We start from the raw sequence: 20,902 nt of genomic DNA, 5'->3' as shown, positions 1-20,902 counted from the left end.
GCGTGCGGTGTTTGAGTGAGTGAGTGACACGCAGGGACATCTCTCCGCGGGGTGCCCATCCTGCGGGACGCGCGGGGCTAGGCGCGCTGTCTACGGGGGTAAAAGCCGGGGCACAGCGGGACGGGTTCGTGCCAGAGCTGCCTGCACAGGGGGGCGAAGCGCAGCGCGGGCCGTTCCCCCAGAGAGCCCCGCAGCAACCGGCGCAGGGCCCACACCGAGCGGCCGCAGCTCGGCAGGGCCGGCCAGCGGAAGGCGGCCCTCAGCGCCGAAGCTCGCCCCGCCCACAAACCGCCCCCTCGCCCACAAACCGTCCTCCCGCCCTCCTATTGGTCGTTTCCCTCGCAGGGGGCGTGGCGAAATACTACGTCACGAGAAGAGCGATCGCTGATTGGTGTCGGTGGCGGCGGGCGGCCCCGCCCCCTCGGTCCCACGCGCGGCCGGGCCCGCCCGGCGGGTACATTGTGCGCGGGGCCGCGCCGGGCCCGCTCCGCGCTCCAGCCCCGCATTCCCGATCTCCGAGCTCCGCGTCCCTGGCACCCCGCGCGGGGAGCTTCCCGCCTCACGGAGATTTCTGCTCGGCCAAGCCACGGTGAGTGTTCTCCCCCCAGGTCTGGGTCCGCACGCCGCTGGCAGACCCGCTCCGAGCACGGGGCTTGCGGGGGTTCGGAGCCGCGGGGACGGGGATGAGCCGGACCCCGGCAGGAGGAACCATGAGTGCTGCCCCCGGTACCGGCCCGGCGCTCGCTGGGGCTTTGGAGCATCGTGTTCTATAGGCAGGAAGCGGTAGGAAGAGGTTTAGGGAGGGGAAGGTCTTTTCACTTCTAAAGAAAAAAAAATTTAAAAATATTAAACTTTAGCTATTAATTTCATTAATGAGAAAGTCAGGTGGCGTTGCTTTTTGCTTTGCTTTTTTTTCTGCCTCTTTCGTCCTTATATATACATATATCTCAAAACTCATATATCTCAAAACTGTGCTCCGAGGGACACAACTTCCATGGCCTCTGATGAAATCAGTATTAAATCAGTTTGAACAAGCCTGTCTAGAGAAGTGAGCAGGTTTGTGTGAGTGACTGAGCTGAGCTGACAGAGGAGAAAAATAGTTCTTTCTCCTCCTCCTGTCCTCACAGGCCCCTTCACATTTAAAAAAGTTCAGAGCCTATTTGGTAGTTGTGTTGTCTAAATTTGTTTTGTCTTTATTTTCTTTATCTCTCCACTTGTGATTATTGGGGTAGGGGGCTTAGACCAGCCAGACCTGTGCTTGGAAAATCTGCCCTCAGCTTTGCATAAGCAGACAGATGAATGTTTCATACTATTCTAGTGGAGAGTCCAAGTGTCATGATTGCTCTGTTTTCCTGTCCTGGCAATCTCTGCCTGGGTTCTCTTGTGATCTGCTGGAGAGATTTCCTCAGCCAGGGTGCTGTGGGGTTTTGTAGCCTTCATCCAAATGTACCTCTTCCTCTCCAGGACAGATCCAGAGCCACAAAAAAAAACAAGCAGCTCTGCAACCTTTATACTTTGACAGCTTCCCTTGTTTTTCCTTCTTCCTTCCTGCATCTTGTGACACTTGTTTTCATTGAAGTTACCTTAGGAGCAATCTGAGATGTGTAACACAGCCCATGTGTTCTGGTGGTGGCCTGCTGCTGCTGTTGGCTCAGCTGCCCTGGTGACAGTCTCAGTCCAGAGTTCTGAGCTCTCCTCTTTCTGCTTTCTTGTCTCTGCTCCTGAGCTCTCCTGTATGTTCTGCTCTCTGTGCATCTCTCAAAGAGTGACTCCTTAATGCTATGGGATCCTTTCTGGGGCCTCTCTGTATTCCTGGTCCTGTTTTCTGCTGCAAATCAAATTTTATCTGAAAGCATATTTTGTCTCTTTTGTGTCTTTAACCCCAGCCATCTGCTCTGGCTTATCTTTGTGATAAGCCCAAGTAAAGCACTTGGGGAGGAGGCATAGGTGGAAGTCTGCTGTGCAACAGGAAGGTGTGGGGTTCTCAGAATTAACAGCAGAGTGAAAATTGCTGCAGAATTGCACCATAATGTGGAGATGGGCGACTCAGCAGCTTCAGCACTGAAGAACTTAAATTTCCCATTCCTTTCTTGTTCATTTTCTCAAGTATTTGAGGATTGTTATCTGAAGTCCTCCTGCCTCAGCATGTGTGCAGAGTGTGGTATCCTCTCGTGCTGTGTTTGGGGCAGGCTCAAGTAACTCAAGCAGAGAGGTTGGTGTCTCAGATGTGCTTTTGCAGAGGAGTTCAGGCCAGTTGAAAATGGTTTGACTGAAGGAACAAGGCAAAATAAATTTGTGAAGGCAACAGCTTGGGGACAGATGACAAGGTATTGCATAACATGTATTCCAAGTGTGTGAAAATGAGCATTAAAAAAGATCCATAAGATGGTTCTTCTGGCTATGGAGGGAGTGCTGGACATGGTCTGGCATGGAGATAAAGGAGTGTGTGCATGCATATCTGTGTGTGCATATGCACATGTGAATTATGATAGCATTTTTGTCCCTGTGGCGGTGACCAACCATTCCCAAAGCCTGCAGGAGTTCAGGTCCTTCTTAGCAGTCAGGGGAAATCTCAGGCAATGTTTAGGAGGTGGATGAGTGAAACAGGAAGGACAGGATGTGGCCATCTGTGGAGGTGGGAGAGGAGGGCAGAGTTGGAGGTGCGGATGGAAGTGGCAGCGTTACAAAAGTGTTGAGCAGTGCCCTGGCTTGGCCCCGAGTAGGTGGGGCAGGACGGGCAGAGCTGGCCCAGGGTGTTGGTGGCAGCCACGCTGTGCTCAGGGACTGTGCAAGGGGCAGCTTTGGAGCCCTGTCAGCACCTGACCTGAGGGCCAGATTTGCTCCCCTCTTTCACAGGCTGGAGTTGAATTGCAGTGAGCACAGCTGGCTTTGCTGAAAACAGTGGCTGCAGAGATGCTGCCTGGGAAGCATTGAGCTGTAACAAGCTACCCCAAGCCCCCTGGCCTGACCTTTAACCACCATCACATCTCTCTGTCTTTGCTTATCAGCTTTATATCCCCATAGTGACTATTAGTATCACTCCAGCCAGAACAGACAGCTCTGTCTTTTCCCCATTGCTTCAGCCTGGGAATGCTGCATTTCCCATAACTGCTCTCTGCTTGCTGACCATTAGGCTTTGCAAAGACTACCAGTTTTATATGATAGCCTGTCACATTGTGGTGAGGCAAATTTATTACTGTACCACACTGGCATCTGCTCTGCTTGCAGTGTGTGCAGGATGCCCAGGGCAGCCTGGGTGCTGCAGGGATGCCACAGTGGCACAGAACTTGCAAGCTGAGTGTGTGGTTTGATGCTGTGTGAGTACCAAAATGGAAAAATCAGAGTTTTTTGTTCCTTCTGTCCAAAGCCAGCGGGCAATAAGCAATGCCCTGTCTTGCAGCCCCAGACCCTTCAATATCTGTCAGTGCCTTACAATCCAGTTGGGAATGGATGTCCTCCTTGCCCAGCAGCATGAGGGGCTAATCCATTCAAGAGGCATGAGGGCCCTCCCATCTCCACAGCTCTGAACTCCAGCCAGAATTGCAAATGAGCAAACCAAACCTGGCAGTTGTACCACGATCTCCTGCCTGGCAGGGGTGTGGGGAAGGCAAAACAAAACCCCAGCTTAACTGGCCAGGCCCAAAATTGAAATCCTGCCCTGACAGCAGGCAGGCAGACAGACAGACCTGTTTGGTGTGAGCATCCATGACAGGGCTTTTGGTCAGCCTGGCCACCAGAGCTCTCAGCTCTGCCAGCCTCAGAGCTGGGAGAGTGGGAGGATCTGAGTAAGATCTCTGGAGTCAGCAGCTGCTGTGGTTATTCTGGCATTAATTTGATGTATACCACATCTCATCTCCTAAACTCTCCCTGGGAAGTGGCATGTGGTTCCTCTGTGTTTGAAGTACCAAAGGCCTTTTGCCTTTGCAGCAAGTTTGGCTTGCTTGGAAAGGGCTTTATCCTGCCCATATGGGGCTGGGGTAGGTACTGCAATCAAGTAGGCTGTTCCCATTCTGGAGCCTTTTTGGGTATAATTTGGAAGAGGGGACTGTGAACTCGCTTGCCTCCTCTGCAGCCCCCCCATTCATTTTGCAAAGCGCCCGTGATTGATCTGGCAGAATGGGATGTATTCACAAGCAGAGCTGGAGGGCAGCAGGAAGGACAAAACCCCACCACAGCCTCTGAAATGAATCACAGGCTCTGAAAAGATCCGCTGGGGTTAAGGCATAGCAGTGAAAAGCTATTGTCTGGAGCCTGGACTGTGGCTAAAAGCATTATTTATCCCAATTTGGGTAGTGGTTGTAGGAGGGCGTGGTATTCCCAGGAACAGCAAAGCCAGTGTGCTTAGTGGCAAACATGAACTTTATTTGATTGTGTCACAGGTAGCTCAAGAAGCTTTTTGGAGTATCTCAGGTACAGAGTAGCAAGTCCAATACCTGATTTGCAAATAAACTGCATGGATTGCATGCAAAGAGAATTTCCTACAGGTAGTTTTATTGTGGTTATGGCATGGTTGCTTTTGATTCAGATGAGTGCATGTCGTAGATTTGAGGCACTACAGCCCCTTTTACCAGTGCTTTTGTGAGACAAAACAAGAATCTCACTAATTGGTTCAGCTTGGCAATAATGTTCTGATTTTCTGTCAAGTAAGTGGCATTTAGTAGATTCTTGTGGTGGCTGTAAGCTCAGAGTGGGGCATGGGTTTAAAGGGAGGAATGGTGGGTACTGCTGAGGATGGGATATGAGAATATGAGTGGGATATGAAACTCAGACTGAGTTTCAAAATGTTCAGATATGTACCCGGATCTTCTCCAGACAATCTGATTCCTGGAGCCTACAGAATTGGGCTTGGAAAACCTCCCAGTTTCTGTCTGAGCCAACAGAAGGAGCCTTTCACATGGTCTCTCTGTTTTCTGTCTAGGATGTACAGGCTAGACTAGGAAGTGAGAAAATGAGAAGAAATGATAAGGATGCCTCCCATTCTCAAAGGTTGGGGCAGGATCAGAAATTCTGCACTGGGGGGGATGGAGTCAGTTGCCTTTCCTTTGTTTGCCTATTTGCAAATCTGGTGAAACATCAAGAGTTGGTCAGGAAGGGCAAATCCAGAGTGATACCCTCTGATTCACAGCAGTTACATTGTCTGAATTCCAGCCTGCAAAATCCCAGTTGCATCTTTGCTGTGTTAGTCATCCTGAAGAGAACAGGAACAAATTTGGCTGACACAGGCAAACCACTAAATTCACTGGAATGGCTGGAGATGAACCCAACCTGTAAGAGAGCAAAGTCTGCATGCAGGCACGCAGTGGGGACAGAGCAGAGGGCATGCCTGGGAGATGATGTAGTGAAGGTCCCATGCTGCCCACCTGGCAGCAGCCCAGGCTCCACACTCAACAAGTGTGCTGCTGCACTAAATGCCAGGTGCAATTTTAATTCCTTTCATCTCAAGCACTCTTGACAGAAGAGCATTATTAGTGTTGAGCATTTCAAGCAGCTCCAAGCTGTGTACCTGACTGGTCTGCTGTGTTATGCAAGGACAGGAAAATCATCAGAAAACATCTCCACATTTGTTCCTTCCCCTTTCTTGTTTTTTATGTCTCTCCCCCACCATCCTTTCCTGTTTTCTGTTGGTTTTTTCTGCTTTTGAAACTCAAGCTGCCTCTGAGTACGTGAATGCCTGCATGTAACAGATCCCCTTTCTCAAACCTTTTGATGGTGTCCAGTGCTGGGAAATTGCATCTGAAACACAACTGGATCTGGCTCTGTGTTTGACAGCATGTTGCCTCACTGCTCTTTTCTCCTAAGCAGTTGTGCAAGGAGCTCTTCCCTGTGAAGACAACACAGTAGGTGACTTTTATATTTCTACTTTGCTACTCTCTACAATAAAAAGGGAGAAACTGGTTCTATAGCAGTAATTTTGGCCTGGGATAATGCTGCTGGCCTAAGCACCAGGTGGCAGAGTCCATGAGAGCATTGGAAAGGTACAGATATTTGGGATGAGGGAGCAGGCACATTAGTAATTAAAAGAGAATTGATCCCCCTGCTTTCAGGGAGAACTTAAACTTCGGCTAAATTCAAGACAGTGTGTCAGCCACCAGGGTTGATTTTGTGAGATGGAGAGAAAATGAAGATGAATCTTATGCCAGCTGTCACAGACCCCATTCCAGGTGGGTCTGCTCTGATTTGGAAGGAGTGTCTGTATGTTGTAGTACAGCCCATGCATAGAGGGCCCGTATGGCTTCTTGGGAATGAAACTCTGCTGTAGTTTAAGCAGCTTCATCCAGGTCTTCTAAGCTGAGCCAGCAAGGAACCTTACTGCTTATTTATTTACTTATTTACAGCTTTAAATATTGAGTGGGGCAAAAAGAAACACGTTCTGCTTGCTGCTTCTCTCATGGGTGTAACAGAAATTGCAAGTTTTGGATCATGGGACTTGGGGTCTTTGTTGGTGTTTAGCCAGCCTTTAGGATCTTGGGAGATCATAAATTTATCATTCATAAACCGTGTGATTTTTCTCTTCCAAGCAGAAATTATTCTTGATCCCCTGAAGTCCCACTGGGGAGCATATTAATCACTCTCAAATCTTGTCCTCTTGAAAGCAAGCAGGATCTCAGCTGGTGATTCCCTGCAGGTAGTGAATGAAATTGGAGATTTGTGGAGAGCCCCTTGGTTTGAGATGGAGGGGGAACCTCAAGCCTGGCTAATGATAGTTCATGTATCAATAGCCTTTCTGAGCTGTTCTCATATGCAGTTCTTTTGTGATTGGGGACACGGCCTCATACAGCTTCAGAGTATCTGTCCAAGAGGCACTTGGGTTTCTCAAGAGGTGGTAGAGTGTCTCCTGAGGTTCTCTTAGAGGACCATTCCAGCAGGGCTCTGGAAGGGTGACCCATCAGCCTGGGAGGGAAAGTCCTCTGCTGGAGTGTGGTTTTTAGGAAGCAAAAGGCACTCGGACAGGAGAGCTGTGGCTCTTCATGTGGGGAGTTTGGCCAGCTCTCTGCTTTTGTTTTTCCCTTTGTTCTCTTTGCAAGCTTTGTCCTGTCCAGAGAGACTGCTGGGGCGTTTTCTTCATGAGCTGAGATTTGAGGGGTCTTTTTTTCTTGAGCCAACTCCTTCCCTCTTTCAGGATTGCTGTCTGCCCTGTCAGGATGAGTGGAAGGATTTTCAAAGCAACCTTATCTTCCTCTGCTGGAAAAAACCTGTCTTTCCCATTCTGGCTGCACAAAGGCTGCAGACAGCCAGGGGAATACTTCAGCCAGCAGACAGCATTGGATAGCTGTCAAAAAGCTGATGCCCCTCTGCCCTCATCCATATGGAAGAAGGATTATTATCTGCCTCTGTGTGCAGTAAGATCCCTTTAAAGGTTATGCAGTAGATACTTATTTTTTCAATAACTGCCTTTCGAGGGAAAAGAAATGAATGCAGCGTGGAGAAATTCCAGCCCCAGTTTGTTCAGGTCGTGCCTTCTGCTGTTCCCATTGACATGGCTGTTCCACAACAGCTTCCTGCATGATGGAAGATGCAGCTGGGAGCTCTGATAACCCCCAGGCTCTCACAGAGCAGGTGGGAGCTTGGCAAGGGCCACTGACAGGTTGCTTTGTGTGAAATACTCCTCATTCAGAGTGGTTCTGCTTTTTCTCTTTAGCTCAGTAGTAGTTGGGTAAGGGAGCAAGGAGTGTGGTAGGGACCAAATTGTTCTCTGCATGTGTCTGCTTCAGAGAAATGCATGTGTCACAGGTCCAGCCTGCCCATGGCTGCAGTTAAACGTGGCTTAAATCGAAGCACTTCTGTGCATGTTGTGAGATTGTAGAAGACATTTTGCCTACAGGCTTCAGAGGTTTGTCAGCTGCTACATTTTGGAAGAAATTTTCCAGATGAAGTAGCTGCTGCCTGCAGTTTCTGTTTGTCTGATATGGGTGAGATGATGCCAAGGTCTCTGGTAGACTGAGGCATGCAGTGAGGGGAGTTTGTGAGTGGAAGGATTAGTGTCTGCCACTTTTCTGCTTGTGCCCAGCTCAAGAAGCCCTCAGAAAAAGCTGTTTGGGTGTTGCTGAAAACCACAAGCAAGGCTTTCTGGTGAGATGGCTGCACCCCAGAGTTCAGGAGCTGCTTTAGTTTCAGTTTAATGGTCTGTCTAACCCTGCTTGTCTGTGGCCAGTGATCTCCAGTGTCATAACCCCACTCCAGGAGAGGCCAAGTAAAGGGGCTGTGACTGTGTCCTCTTTAGCTTTCAGAATTCCAGCTGGGGGTCAGTTGGTGCCTGTAGTGAACGTGATAGCAAGAGCAGTGCTGGGAGCTGGATTACCAATTTCCCTGGATGTTTTTCAATACGTATAAGATAGAAATATTTGCCTCCAAGTTCCCTGGGATAGATATTTGATGCTGGAAGTCTGAGATTTGAAATATATGTGTGCACACGTGTGATGTATGTATGTGTCCTTACGTGTATGTATATATATATAAAAAATGTCTTTGCTGCAGCTTTTATATAGACATTTCAATTTTTTAAATGACCTGCTCCTTGCACTCTGAGTAGGTGCTTTTAATCTTAGTGTCAGAAAAATCATTGCTGCCTTCCTGCAGTCTCTGTGTTTGTTTCCATAGCTGTCCTATATAAATTGCTTCTTTTTTTGTGCATAAGCAAATCAAAGGTTAACAGTGAATAGTTGACCTGAGCTGTGAGAAAAGAAAGCCATAGCACTGGCAGGGTGGTTTCTGAGGTTGTAGGAAGAGGAACCTAAATCAATAGCTTTTAGCAGACTCATAAATGTTTCATTTGTATTCCTCGCTTCGGCGTTGACATGGGAATCCAAATAACCCCTTAAATTAGTGTTGTTCCTGCGCTGGGTGTAGATGTTGGAAACATTTCCTTCAGATGCACTTCAAAGTGCTGTTCCATAATGGCATTTTCCTTCCTGTTTTGGAGCCTTGCTTCTGCACAGCCTCCAGTCATGAGTGAAATGAGCTTGTCAGCCTCTATCCCAGGCTGCCAGAGTTTGGGCCATGGATATGGACATTTCCCACCCAACAACCCACATCAGTGTTCCTGCCCTCACTCTGAGGCTGAGCAGGACTTGTGGCTGCTTGGGCAAGCTGTTGTTTCTGCGTGGAGAAGCGCAGAGACTTTTCCCTGGACTGTGACACAGCCCTGAGGAATGAGTGAGGCCTTGAGAAGACCAACCTCAATAACTCTTGACAGCGGGTGGGGAAGGAGCAACATGCCCACAACTGTTTGTCTCATTCAGACTCTTTTGGAGGTGCTGGAGAAGCAGGGGCAGGAAGCTCATGAGCAGAGCCTGAGTCAGACAACTTATCTGGCCATCTGCCTCTTCCTGAGGTCATCCACCCATGGAGTGTGGGAGGGTTGAGCAGCTCCAGGTCAGTGCCAGGTCAAGGCTGTGACCTCCTGGCAGCCTGGGAGTGCAGCAGCCATTCTCTCAGCATTTTGTGGTTTCCTCCAAGACCCCAGTGCTGGCTGGGGAGGACTGGGCTCATCTGCAGACGTTGTGTTTGCAGGCTGGAGAGACCCTTGAGAAATCCCAGCCTGCGAAGAGCAAGTTAAAAAAAAAGCCCATCCAACCAACATTAACAAAAAGAACCCATCTAAAAAGCCTTCCCCAACTGTCTTGTCTAAACAATTCAGTGACTGGAGTGAAGGTTGACCCCATTTTGATTTTTTCAGGTTCATTTTTCAAACCTTAGGACAAGTTTTGTATTAACTTTCTCCTGTAAGAGAGGGCTGTGCATGTGTATCTGTCTGTCTGCTTTAGTTACATGGGAAGCAAAATACAGCTGGCTAAAGTATTTTGGAGTAAATGACTTGGATTTTATCATCTAGGTAGTATTAATTTAATTAGTCCAAAAGGGTTTTCTTCTACAGGCAAGGATTGGTATCAGGTAGCACTAATGTGAAATAGTAGCTAATAAAAGCCTTGTGTTTGATTCTGCCTGTCTGGTAAAAAACATAATTTATGTCTTTCTTTTGTCTTATTCTGAATAGAATCTGCCCTGAAAAATGTTTAAGTCACATGAGGTGTCTGGTGAGTTTTATAATCAAAAAGTGCAACAAATGGGTTTGGTAAAATCAGTTCAAACTTTTGGCTTCTGCCGGTAATTAAATATTTTGTAAATAAAACCTGTAGCAGTTGCTTTTCCTAAACCTGCAGTAATCTACATGAAAATCAGAAGCCAAACTTAATTTCTGCTGAGCCAAGAACAGACCAATGCCCTTTATCCTGGATAGTCTGCTCTCTCTATGCTGTTTTCTAAGGAAAAATAACTCTTCTGCGGTTTGCCAATACCCTCTGGGGGCTGTTGAAACAATCTACACCAAGTTTGGGGTTTGATTGCCTCACTTTGTTGCTCCTTTGTTGAAACCAAAGCAGAATTTCCCCCTTCACCCCGCTCTGCTTTCTCATCCTGCTCAGCCTGAGTTAGATTTTTTGGAGCAGGAGCCACAGGGATGTCACCTGGAGCTTTGAGATCCACTGGCAGCGTACCAGGGTTGGATCACTAATGCATGTGGTCTCCATGCTTTGTATCAGTCAGGATGAGGGAATAACGCTTTCCCTGTTTGTCTCCCTGCAGGCAAGAGCTGTGCCGCCATGTCGGTCAGCGTGCACGAGAACCGTAAATCCCGCACCAGCACCGGCTCCATGAACATCCTGCTTTACCACAAGGCCTCCCACCCGGACTGCGTCCTGTCCCACCTGAACACCCTGCGCAAGCACTGCATGTTCACCGATGTCACCCTCTGGGCAGGGAACAGGTCCTTCCCCTGCCACCGGGCAGTGCTGGCCGCCTCCAGCAGGTACTTCGAGGCCATGTTCAGCAACGGCCTCCGGGAGAGCCTGGATGACGAGGTGAACTTCCATGACAGCCTCCACCCGGAGGTGCTGGAGCTGCTGCTGGACTTTGCTTACTCCTCTCGGATCATTATCAACGAGGAGAATGCCGAGTCCCTCCTGGAGGCTGGGGACATGCTGCAGTTCCACGATGTCCGAGATGCTGCGGCTGAGTTCCTGGAGAAGAACCTCTACCCTTCCAACTGCCTGGGCATGATGCTGCTCTCGGATGCTCATCAGTGCCGGCGGCTCTATGAGCTCTCCTGGAGGATGTGCCTGGTCAACTTTGAGACTGTTCACAAGAGTGAGGACTTCAACAACCTTTCCAAGGACACTTTGCTGGACCTCATCTCCAGCGATGAGCTGGAAATTGAGGATGAAGAAAAGGTCTTTAAGGCTGTCATGCAGTGGGTGAAATACGACCTGGACGAGCGGAAGGCTTATCTCCCAGAACTTCTGAGGAATGTTCGTCTGGCTTTGCTTCCTTCAGAATGCCTCAAGGAAGCCTTGGCTTGCGAGGACTTGATCATGGTGGATGAAAGGAACAAGCTTGTCCTGGATGAAGCTATTCAGTGCAAGAAGAAGATCCTCCAGAATGATGGGGTGGTCACCAGCCTCTGTGCCAGGCCTCGCAAAGCTGGGCACACCTTGCTGATCCTGGGAGGACAAACCTTCATGTGTGATAAGATCTACCAAGTGGATCACAAAGCAAAGGAAATTATTCCCAAAGCAGACCTGCCGAGTCCACGGAAGGAGTTCAGTGCCTGTGCTATCGGCTGCAAAGTGTACATCACTGGAGGCAGGGGCTCGGAGAACGGGGTCTCCAAAGATGTTTGGGTTTATGACACCGTGCATGAGGAATGGTCCAAAGCTGCCCCAATGTTAATCGCTCGGTTTGGGCACGGCTCTGCCGAATTGGAAAACTGCCTCTATGTGGTTGGTGGACACACTGCAGTAGCTGGAGTCTTCCCTGCTTCTCCTTCTGTTTCCTTGAAGCAAGTAGAGAAGTACGACCCCATATCCAACAAGTGGATGATGGTGGCTCCGCTGAGGGACGGCGTGAGCAACGCCGCGGTGGTGAGCGCCAGGCTGAAGCTCTTTGTCTTCGGTGGCACCAGCATCCACCGAGACATGGTGTCCAAAGTGCAGTGCTACGATCCAGCTGAGAACCGATGGACCATCAAAGCCGAGTGCCCGCAGCCCTGGCGCTACACGGCGGCCGCTGTCCTGGGCAGCCAGATTTTCATCATGGGAGGGGACACGGAGTTCACGGCAGCCTCCGCCTACCGCTTCGACTGCGAGACCGACCAGTGGACGCGCATCGGGGACATGACGGCCAAGCGCATGTCCTGCCACGCCCTGGCCTCGGGCAACAAACTCTATGTGGTAGGAGGCTACTTTGGCACTCAGAGGTGCAAAACGCTGGACTGCTACGACCCCATGTCAGACACGTGGAACTGTATCACCACTGTGCCTTACTCGCTCATCCCCACCGCTTTTGTCAGCACCTGGAAGCACTTGCCCTCGTGATGAGGGGCAGGGCCTGGGGGCTTGTTTCCAGGAGGTCAATGAAGGTAAGGGTCTCCTCTTAAATTAAAAATTACTGTCTTGCCTCAGTTGTATCTCCACACACCATGCTGAAGCCACAGGTGCTCATGAAGTAATTTTATGGGAAAATATTCATCCTCGCAGTATCTTAAGAGATACATCTACATAGACGGCTGGGGCCTCTCTCCTTCTGCTCCAAGGTGGCTGGATGTACCAGCCTCAGCCTTCTGTGGGGGGGTGGACAGGCAGATAAGTCCACACCTGCTCTCACCATGGAATACATCCTGTTCCCATGCAGCTGAGGGAGTTAAGGTTCCTAAAAACACTTGTGTGTGACTCCTGGGAGATACCAGGGCAGAAGTGCTTTGGAATGTCTCAGTAGTTTGATATTTTTTGCTGATTTTCTGGGTGATGTATTTAGAACTGTTGAATATGTAGGCAAGTGACCCTTGGAATGCCAGCAAATCCTGGTTCTCTTTTTATGCTCTCTGTTTACATTTCAGTGGGTAGCAGAAGCAAAAGCACAGAAGCCATGGTGCATTTGATGGTCTTGGTGTTTATTTATCATCCAAACAGTTGCTTGTTAAATCAGAACTTCTGAGACTTCTGTGTCAGACCTGAGTGGGAGGGAAAGGGTTTTGTAACCAGAAGAAGAATGTGTTTATCAGTGTTTTGGGTTGTGTGAGAATAAGAAAGTTGGTGGAAACCAGCAATGTTGTGTCTCGTTCTGGCACTCTGATTTTCTCTTGCTCAGGGAAGGTGCTCCTGCAGTGCCCCTGGGACAGGGTTTCTGCTTCCTCCCCTTTCCTCCCCAGTGGGGTATTTGGTTGCTGTTCTGGTTGTCAGTGTGGCTCCACAGGGCTTTGCATGTCCTCACCAACCTGTGCTGAGATGCAGCTGGCCTGGCAAAGCCCAAAAACTCTTCTCATCTTGCATTGTGAAAGCAGATAGTGATACAGGCAGCACTTAGATAGCATCACCTTCCCAGGAAGTCAGTAACACGTCTGCTAGCTCAGTGTGCAGGTTTCTCAGTGCCAGCAGCACACACAGCCCTGCTCTGGTGGTTGCAGCCTGCATCCCAGCCAGCTGAAGGAGCTGGGAATCCCTCACTATGGGTGTGGGATTGACAAGCTTCACTTACAGTTTTATTTGGAAAGTGGGGACTGCGGGGAGGGAAATTCTTCCACAGACTCATCAAAATCCACTTCACTTAATACAGGGAGGGAGGAATGCTGCCCAAACCCTCTAACACCCTCTCACTTCCCTGCTTTCCACTTGGTGTGGTTGGTGTGCCTGGGAATCGCCCAGCGGGTGAAATTGCTGGCACCTCCCAGTGATCATCTTTTTTGATGCCAGGTGGGAAGCAGGGAGGAGTTCCTGGCACCTCAGCCAGGGATTAGCCCAACGTGACCACCTGCTTTTCTCAGGTGGGAAAAAACCACCCAGGGCAATACGCTGGCCTCTGTGAAACACCTGGTTTTAACGTGGGGTGGACCACCATGAGGGCAGGGCAAGAGTGGAAAGGGTTAAAATGAAACCTTAAAGTGTTCCCAACACTGTAAGATAATGGCCTTTCCAAATTCTCCTCCTCAGGCGTTGCCTAGCATCTGTCACGGTGGCTCAGTAATCTAATTAACTGTCACTTGGCTATTAAATATTGCAGCAAAGACTGTGAGGACTCCATCATTTTCAGCTCAGGTCAATGGGGCCTCCCTTTAAGAGCCATCCTAGAGCTGACAGTTAATTTTCTCTGGTAGCAGATGCATCTGAATATTAAAGCTCAACACCAGCCACATGGCTGGGAGTAGGAATAGGGGGTAGTTTGAGATGGGAGTCGATTCCTCAGCCACTAAATAAAAAACAGTCTTCAAAGTCGCAGTGATGTTATTTTCCTCTCCTACCTTTTTTCCTCCCTACTGTATTTGGGTTGTTCAGACCTAATAAATAGTTTTGTGGGGGTTGTATTGATACTTCTTTTCCCCCCTGTAACTGGGAGCCTGACACAAGCACAGAAAACCAGAAACTGCAAATAAAACTGGTGAAAAGTCACTGTGTGAGGGTTTTATGTGCTTTTTTGGCTCTGCCTCCAGTCTTCGGTTAAAAGAACTATTTAAAATACATGCGAGCTCTTGCCAGAAAGAATGTCTGTCCACGTGGTTTTTCTAGAGTGTTTTTTTTTTTATTTCATTTAGTGAGTGAATGTCCCTGATGTGCACATCCTATGTGCCTGCCTTGGCTGTCCTGGCTGTGCAAAATCTGGACTTGGGAACCAGGGTAACTGGTTGTAGGATCCTATGGCTGTGATCCAGTTCTTCCCATTGTCCTATTGCAGGTCTGGCCAAGGGCTTTTCTGGTTTGCAGCTCCCACCGTGAAAGGTCTCTGCTCAGACACCTGATTTGGTCCTTATTCAAGTAGGGATGCCCAGAAGGCAGGCTGGCCAGCACCTGTCCAGTTTCCTATGGAACTGCCTGTCCTCACCTGGAAAACCTCAGGAGCAGCCACCCCTCGGAGCAGAGCAAGGTGGGCTGGTGGAAAAAGGCATGGGCAATCACGTGGCAGGAGACAGAACTTTGTCCTCATGGAAAAAACAACCTCCTGCCCATAAACTGGTCCCTGAAAACCAAACAGTCTGTCCTTGACTAATGTTGGTCATAAAGCACCCAGCCTGCTTTTCCTGTGAAGCATAAAACTGATCAGCTGGAAATGCTTCCTCGAGGGCATGGCCTTTGCCCTTCCCAGACAGAGCAGGGACACATTTCAGCAGAGGTCCCAGCACTGCTGCCAGGGAGGCTGTGTGACATTAATTTAGTGCTTATTACCCACAGTTAATTCCTGGAATCAAGTGTGATTAGCAGTATGAAATGTGAAAGCCTCATCTCCTCCCACCCGAGTTGGTGGAGCCATAGGGGAGGCAAAACATGTCAAATGAGCACTGGGCTAATCAAGGCTCAGTGTTGATAAGGACAAGCACAGCCCAGCCCAGGGGAGGGGGTGGGTGGTTTGTCACAGTGCTGTGCAGAGACAGGTGATGGGGACAACTCAGCCCCTCCTCAGAGGTGACTTCAGGCAGCTCCAGGAACAGGTTCTCCAAGCTGCCTGTCTCCACATTAAAGTGGCTTCTCCACACTCTCTGTCCTGTGTGACACTCGGATTTTCACGGGGCAGAGTCACAGATGGGGATGGGATGGTCACTTCAGATTTCATGGTCCAGCCAGGAAGGTGAATTAGAAAGAGGAGTCACTCACTGCATCCCTCTGTGCTGGCTCCTGAGCCTCAAGTGCTTTCCTGGGGTGGAGATGTTGGAGTTCCCATCTCCAAACAAACAGGACAACCCAAGCCCTGTAGCATCAAGGAGCCAGGGGTTCCCCTGCCCAGAGGTTCCTAATCAGGTACTTTTTAGCCCCTGCAGTAGCCTCCTCACAGTCTTCACTGTAGGGAGCAGAGATTGGTGGCTGGGCACTGCTCAGGCACTGATTCCTGGGGCACATCAGAAGCTCAGAGTTGATTTTGTGGCTTCCATGGAGCCCTTTGGTGTGTGCTTAGCTCCTGTGAGGGCTGAGGGTGGCACCAGCAGCTGGTGCCTGCCTTTGGGTGGGCACTGAGTGACTGAGGCTGAAGGGTTTTGAGGCTGTTCTGGCACCTGAAATCTGAACTTTGGCCCCAGAGCTCCTGCAAAGATTTAGGCTGTGTGCCAGGCCCTGAGCTGTATTCCAATACCACACTCACACTAGGAATTGGGTCAGTTCCATGGTTTTTCCTGGTTATTATATTACAGCTTAGATAACAAGCCTTTTTTGCAAGCTTTACACAGCTTACAGCTGCCTGGTGTGGCTCCCTTCACACATGCAGCTTGCATCATTCCCAGCTCCATCCAGAGCCCTGCTCACAGAAAGGCACCTTCCCATGCCAAGCCCTGTGTACCTGCAAAGAACAGCCCAAAAAAACCTCAGGATATCCGCTGGCTCCTAGAGGCTGCTGCTCACCTGCATGCTGCTGGGGTGGGTGGTTGCTTGGGACCTGCTGGAATTCCTGGAACAGAGTCACAGCTGGTTTCTCCCGGTGGCTCCTAGGGAAACCCATTTGCATGTGTATAATAGGGAGGCCGGATAAACAGGGATTGCAGTTTTTCTGCCGCTGCTGCTCTTTCCAAGTGGCTGGTTGTCTCTGAAGCCAGTTTATCAAGCAGTGTTGGAAGGGAGTGGCTGGCCTGGGGAGGAAAGTCGATGAAAATCAGGCTTTTCCTAACCCTGGGCAGATGGAAACATGTGCAGTCTGAGCTTGGCCCCAGACTGTATTAATCAACCCCTTGGAAATGTCAGTGATACGGATGTTTTTGGAGGAACCTGTGGAAAAAGAGAAAAAGGGTCTTTTTGTTTTGTCTGTCCCAGTTTTTGGGCCTTCCTCCTTGCCCTAAAAAAAAAAAGAGCGAAAACTTTTCCCTCAATTTTTCATTCCCTTATCATGTCCACTGAAGTTTGGTACCTGGCTCTGAGCCCTCCCCAGCTGCAGCCCCCTCTCCTGTCCTGCACAAGCAGAGGACACCCCAACTCCTACAGAAACCAGCTGCTTTCCACCTCAGGGAGTCGGGGTGACCCCAGTGTGGGCTGAGCTGAGCACCACACCTGCTAATGAGCTTTCTCTTTCCTTCCCCAGATGCCAGAGTCACATCCATGTCCCCTCTCTTGCGGCTGGAGCCAGCACAGTGACCGAGAGCCTCCTGTCCTCCCGCACGGGACTCCGAGGCAGCTCCCACATCCCTTCCTGGCACCAGGATGGGAGGCACAGCTCCTGCCTGCATCACACCAGGGGGTCACCAAGGGCCACCCAGCCCCACCACTGCTCACTGGCCTGCATCACATCAAAGCCAGAGCACAGGGATGGCTTGTGGGCTCCCATGGACAAATAGGGCTGGGGAGATGGAGGCTGCATCCCTCAGCAAACATGGCTGGGTAGCCCTTTTTGTTACTCAGTTGGGGGGGGTTAAGAGATATTAATATGTTTTTCTCTAAGGCAGTGAACTTGCCATTGGCAGTGCTTGCTGCGTGGGTGACTTGGAAGTGTTTGTTAAAGGGAACAAGGTGAGAGCACCTGGCTCTCCCCCTCCTCTGGCCATTTCATAGAGGCAGTGGCTATTGAAATATTAAAACACAGGAGTTTGGGATGGCTGCCAGCAGTACCACGTACTGTGACAAAACAGGGCAGATGCCTTTTGGTTTGTACTTTGGGCCTTTTAAATTCCCCCCCACACACCTTTCCTCACTGCTGTGATTTGGTCAGAGGCCGGGTAGCTCCCCACACACAGCTGCTGGGAAGAGCACAGGGCTCTGTTAGTGTGCCAAGGCAGCAGCACCACTGCTGAGATATTCCCCAGATAAAGCCCACTGCGTGCTCAGAGCCGGTCTGCTGAGCTTCCCTGCGCGTGGGTGAGGCTCTCACTGCAAAGGAGCAGAAAAAGGGGTGCAGTGGGGAATGCTTGTGCCTTGGGAAGGGGCACCTTGGCTCCAGCAAGGAGGGAGAGGATTAGGATGGCATTGCAGGGTGGGCTGGGGAGGGATCCCCCTCCTTCCTGCTGCACCCTTGGAGAGATGTGAGCGTTTCTGACGGCGTGCTGCCTGCCAGCACTTGGGCTGAGGCTGCCCCAGGTTATCCACGCACGCTGGCTGCCAACTGTGTTTGGGATTATGCATCCAAGAGCTGTCAGCCCGAGCCATTCCTCATTTTGCTGTGGAGGAAGGCACGTGGATTTCAGGCTGTCAGTACAGGGATGCAGCTCCTGACCGGCCACTGCCGAGGACTGGTCCTGCACCGCCCCAGCATCCTGCTTCCCTGCACAATGGATCTCCAGCTTCTCCAGGCTTGCCTCTCTCCCCTGGATGAGGCTGGGCTGTAGCCTGGCCAGCTGAATGATGCAATGCCATGAAAAGCCTTGACACAGCTTCAAACAGCAGAGGTCTTTTGGGAGCAGCGGGTGCTGTCGCTGCCGGGAAGAACACACGTTCCACGCCGCCAGCCTGCCATGAGCTGGATGACGTTTATTTACATCTTCTGGGCTTCTGTTTTGTTGGTTTTTTTTTTTCCCTTCAGCTGCTTGTGAACTTTAATAAAAATGATGATCTGGGAAACTGTTTGTGTGTTTTTCACAGGAGTCTTCATTCAGAAGTTGGATTTAGGTCTAATAACAGGGCCGAGGACTAATAACAGGGTTGGCACACCGTGGGGTGGTTCACAAACAGCCTCCAAAGCAACCAGCCCGTCTGTAATTATTATTGCTTCAGTGCTTGGGAAACTGAGGCACAATGTCAAGTGTCTTGTCCAAGGTTAATGGTAGATCTGGGAATTAAATCCAGGGCTCCTCATGTCCTGAGGACATCATGTGGCTCTCTGTTCTACAGCTGCTCTCACTCAGCTCGTCCATGCCATGGTTTCAGGAGAACTTGCAAGTCTGCAGTGCTAATAACACCTGCCAAATAGGTTGAGGGGCCCAGCACAGACACAGCCGTACTCCTGCAGGGAAAGCCAGTAATTTCTAAGGAAGACAAGAAGAATTCATGCTTCTGTTTTCCTTATTTGCCTTCTCTTGGCTGCTGCAGCTCCCAAGAAAGGGGCCTTTTGACAGGAGAGATGCGCTTTCCAGCTGGAGCTCCTTTCCACGCTCCTCTTCCATGTGCATCTCTCTCCATCCCAGAGGAGCACACACAGGCACAGGGAGATCCAGCCCTGCTCTGGGAACACTTGGGAGGGTTTTCCCTCCCTACAAGACCATCAGCTCCAGCTGTGCTCAGGGCTGGGATTGTGGGAGCATTGCTCAGAGCAGCGAATTGGCACCAGGCAAACTTGTATTTGCCTTCTCCTCTTGTAGCAGGGGTGTTTGGCTTGGGAAGCAAAACTTCCTATGAGTGTTATACAGGGTCTCAAAGGGATTTGGAGCCTGAATTTCTGGGCTGCAAAGGAGACAGGGATCCTGTCCCCTTGCCTGCAGGAGCTGGGTGGGCAGCAGCATTAGCTGACGTGAGCTGGGTACATATGAATGTAAGGCTCCATAGAAAAAGCTCATTAAAGACCCCTTTGGGAAACCAATTCAGGGTAGAAATTACTGTTTGATGAGCAGGAGAGGGGGAAAAGAGGAGGAGGGGAGGTGAATGAAATCCCCTATAGTTTTGTTGATTCAGGTTTCATATGCGACTCTGGGACTTTAAATAGCAGCTGGGGAGGCTTTGCAATAGGCTTGCTTTGATATGAGCCATGCAGAGTCCTGCTCTTTTGTATTTATTCTGGAGCTTGCCTGAGAGACAATTCAAAAGCAATCAGCAGCTGCTGTGACAGCAGCGACCTGTTGCTATGGAATTAGAAGTAATGAGAAATACAAAGGTTTCTTGGTTAGCAGCAACAGAATAAGAGGGGAGCAGGAGATAGAAGTGGATGTAACAGAAAAAAGCTACAGCCAGAGCCGGGCTGGCATTTAAATGGGAGGTGCAGGGGTAGAAATGTAAATGTGATTTGTTTTCCTTTTTAAAAGAGCTTTTTCTGCCATCTCAGCAGGTCAGGCTCAGCTTTGTCTGGAAGTGAGCACTTGGGAAGGAGTCCTGTCTGGTGGTGGTGCTGGAGTTGTGTGTTCCCAGGCTCCCGGGACACAAACCCACACTCTGTAGCCAGCCCTCGCTGTGGGGTGTCAGGAGCTCAGACATCTTCCCCACGGAGTGCCAGGAGCCCAGCATGGAGATCCCTGCAGGAGCAGGGGGGCTCATCCCACACCTCCTTTGTTTTGCAGGGCCCAATCCTATGGGAGAACTGGGGCAGGATGCAGCTCCTTTCCTCCCACCCTGGCTGGAGCCTGCCCATGAGCTCTCTCCACCTGAGCTCCCAGCTCAGTAACAGGGTGCTTCTCACTCCAAAAAACACCTGGGAGGAGAGGGCAGGGAGATGCTTGGAGGTGGAGGCAGGCAGGCAGCTGGCATGATGACAGCTCCTTCCCCAGGGCCTGAGCATGCTGGATGTCCCTGGATGCAAAAGGCTGATAGTCCTGTGTCTTCTTTAAATGAAACTCATAGGGCCTTACTGGGTTTTAAATATGCATTTTCCCAGCCTGACCCCAGCTGCCCTTGAAATAATACTGCTTTGCAATGAAGCCCTGCAGGGAATTATCATCTGAGCCCACTCCCTTTGTCATGAGAGTCAATTAAAAGCAGAGTAGCTGGTGATTTAATAGCTCTGGTGTCTGAGGGAGCCCCACATCCATCCAGAGGCTGACTCTGGTATTTAAACACATAATTGGAGAAGAAGAGCACTTTTTCCAGCTATCCAGCAAGTTTTCAAATTCATCCACGTCCATACAGAGCACTCACTCCTCGTGTCCGTGGCTTGTCATCTCCTGCACATTGATCAGTGCCCCAGCATTGCACATTCTCCTTGCAGTATATCCCACGTGGAATTGTTTTCTTGTTTCCCCTGCACCCTTTCCCTTGGGGTAAATCAAACAGGTTTTAATCTCTGAAGATGGTCCAGGCTCACAAAATGC

The 20,902-nt window shown here is 50.1% G+C and overlaps 1 protein-coding gene across 3 annotated transcripts in view; it reads left to right on the top strand.

The window, feature by feature from the left end:
- Nucleotides 1-411: 411 nt before the first annotated feature.
- The window catches only part of KLHL25 (kelch like family member 25), a 31,606-nt gene continuing 11,115 nt past the window's right edge, over nucleotides 412-20,902 (top strand). The window contains exons 1-3 of one of the 3 annotated variants that reach the window (XM_071441297.1): nucleotides 412-589; nucleotides 10,582-12,412; nucleotides 12,890-13,094. In XM_071441297.1, the coding sequence (XP_071297398.1) occupies nucleotides 10,599-12,368 (1,770 nt within the window). In that variant the 5' untranslated portion in view covers nucleotides 412-589; nucleotides 10,582-10,598 and the 3' untranslated portion in view covers nucleotides 12,369-12,412; nucleotides 12,890-13,094. Of the gene's footprint in view, nucleotides 590-10,581; nucleotides 12,413-12,889; nucleotides 13,095-17,040; nucleotides 18,513-20,902 lie in introns of those variants that run through there. The other 2 variants (XM_071441295.1, XM_071441296.1) reach the window with 2 other exon arrangements.

Source organism: Agelaius tricolor, unplaced genomic scaffold (assembly GCF_023055355.1).
Source record: "Agelaius tricolor isolate 1412-34295 unplaced genomic scaffold, bAgeTri1.0.p SCAF_16, whole genome shotgun sequence".
NCBI classification, from domain to species: domain Eukaryota; kingdom Metazoa; phylum Chordata; class Aves; order Passeriformes; family Icteridae; genus Agelaius; species Agelaius tricolor.
This window is presented reverse-complemented; position numbering and strand designations above follow the sequence as displayed.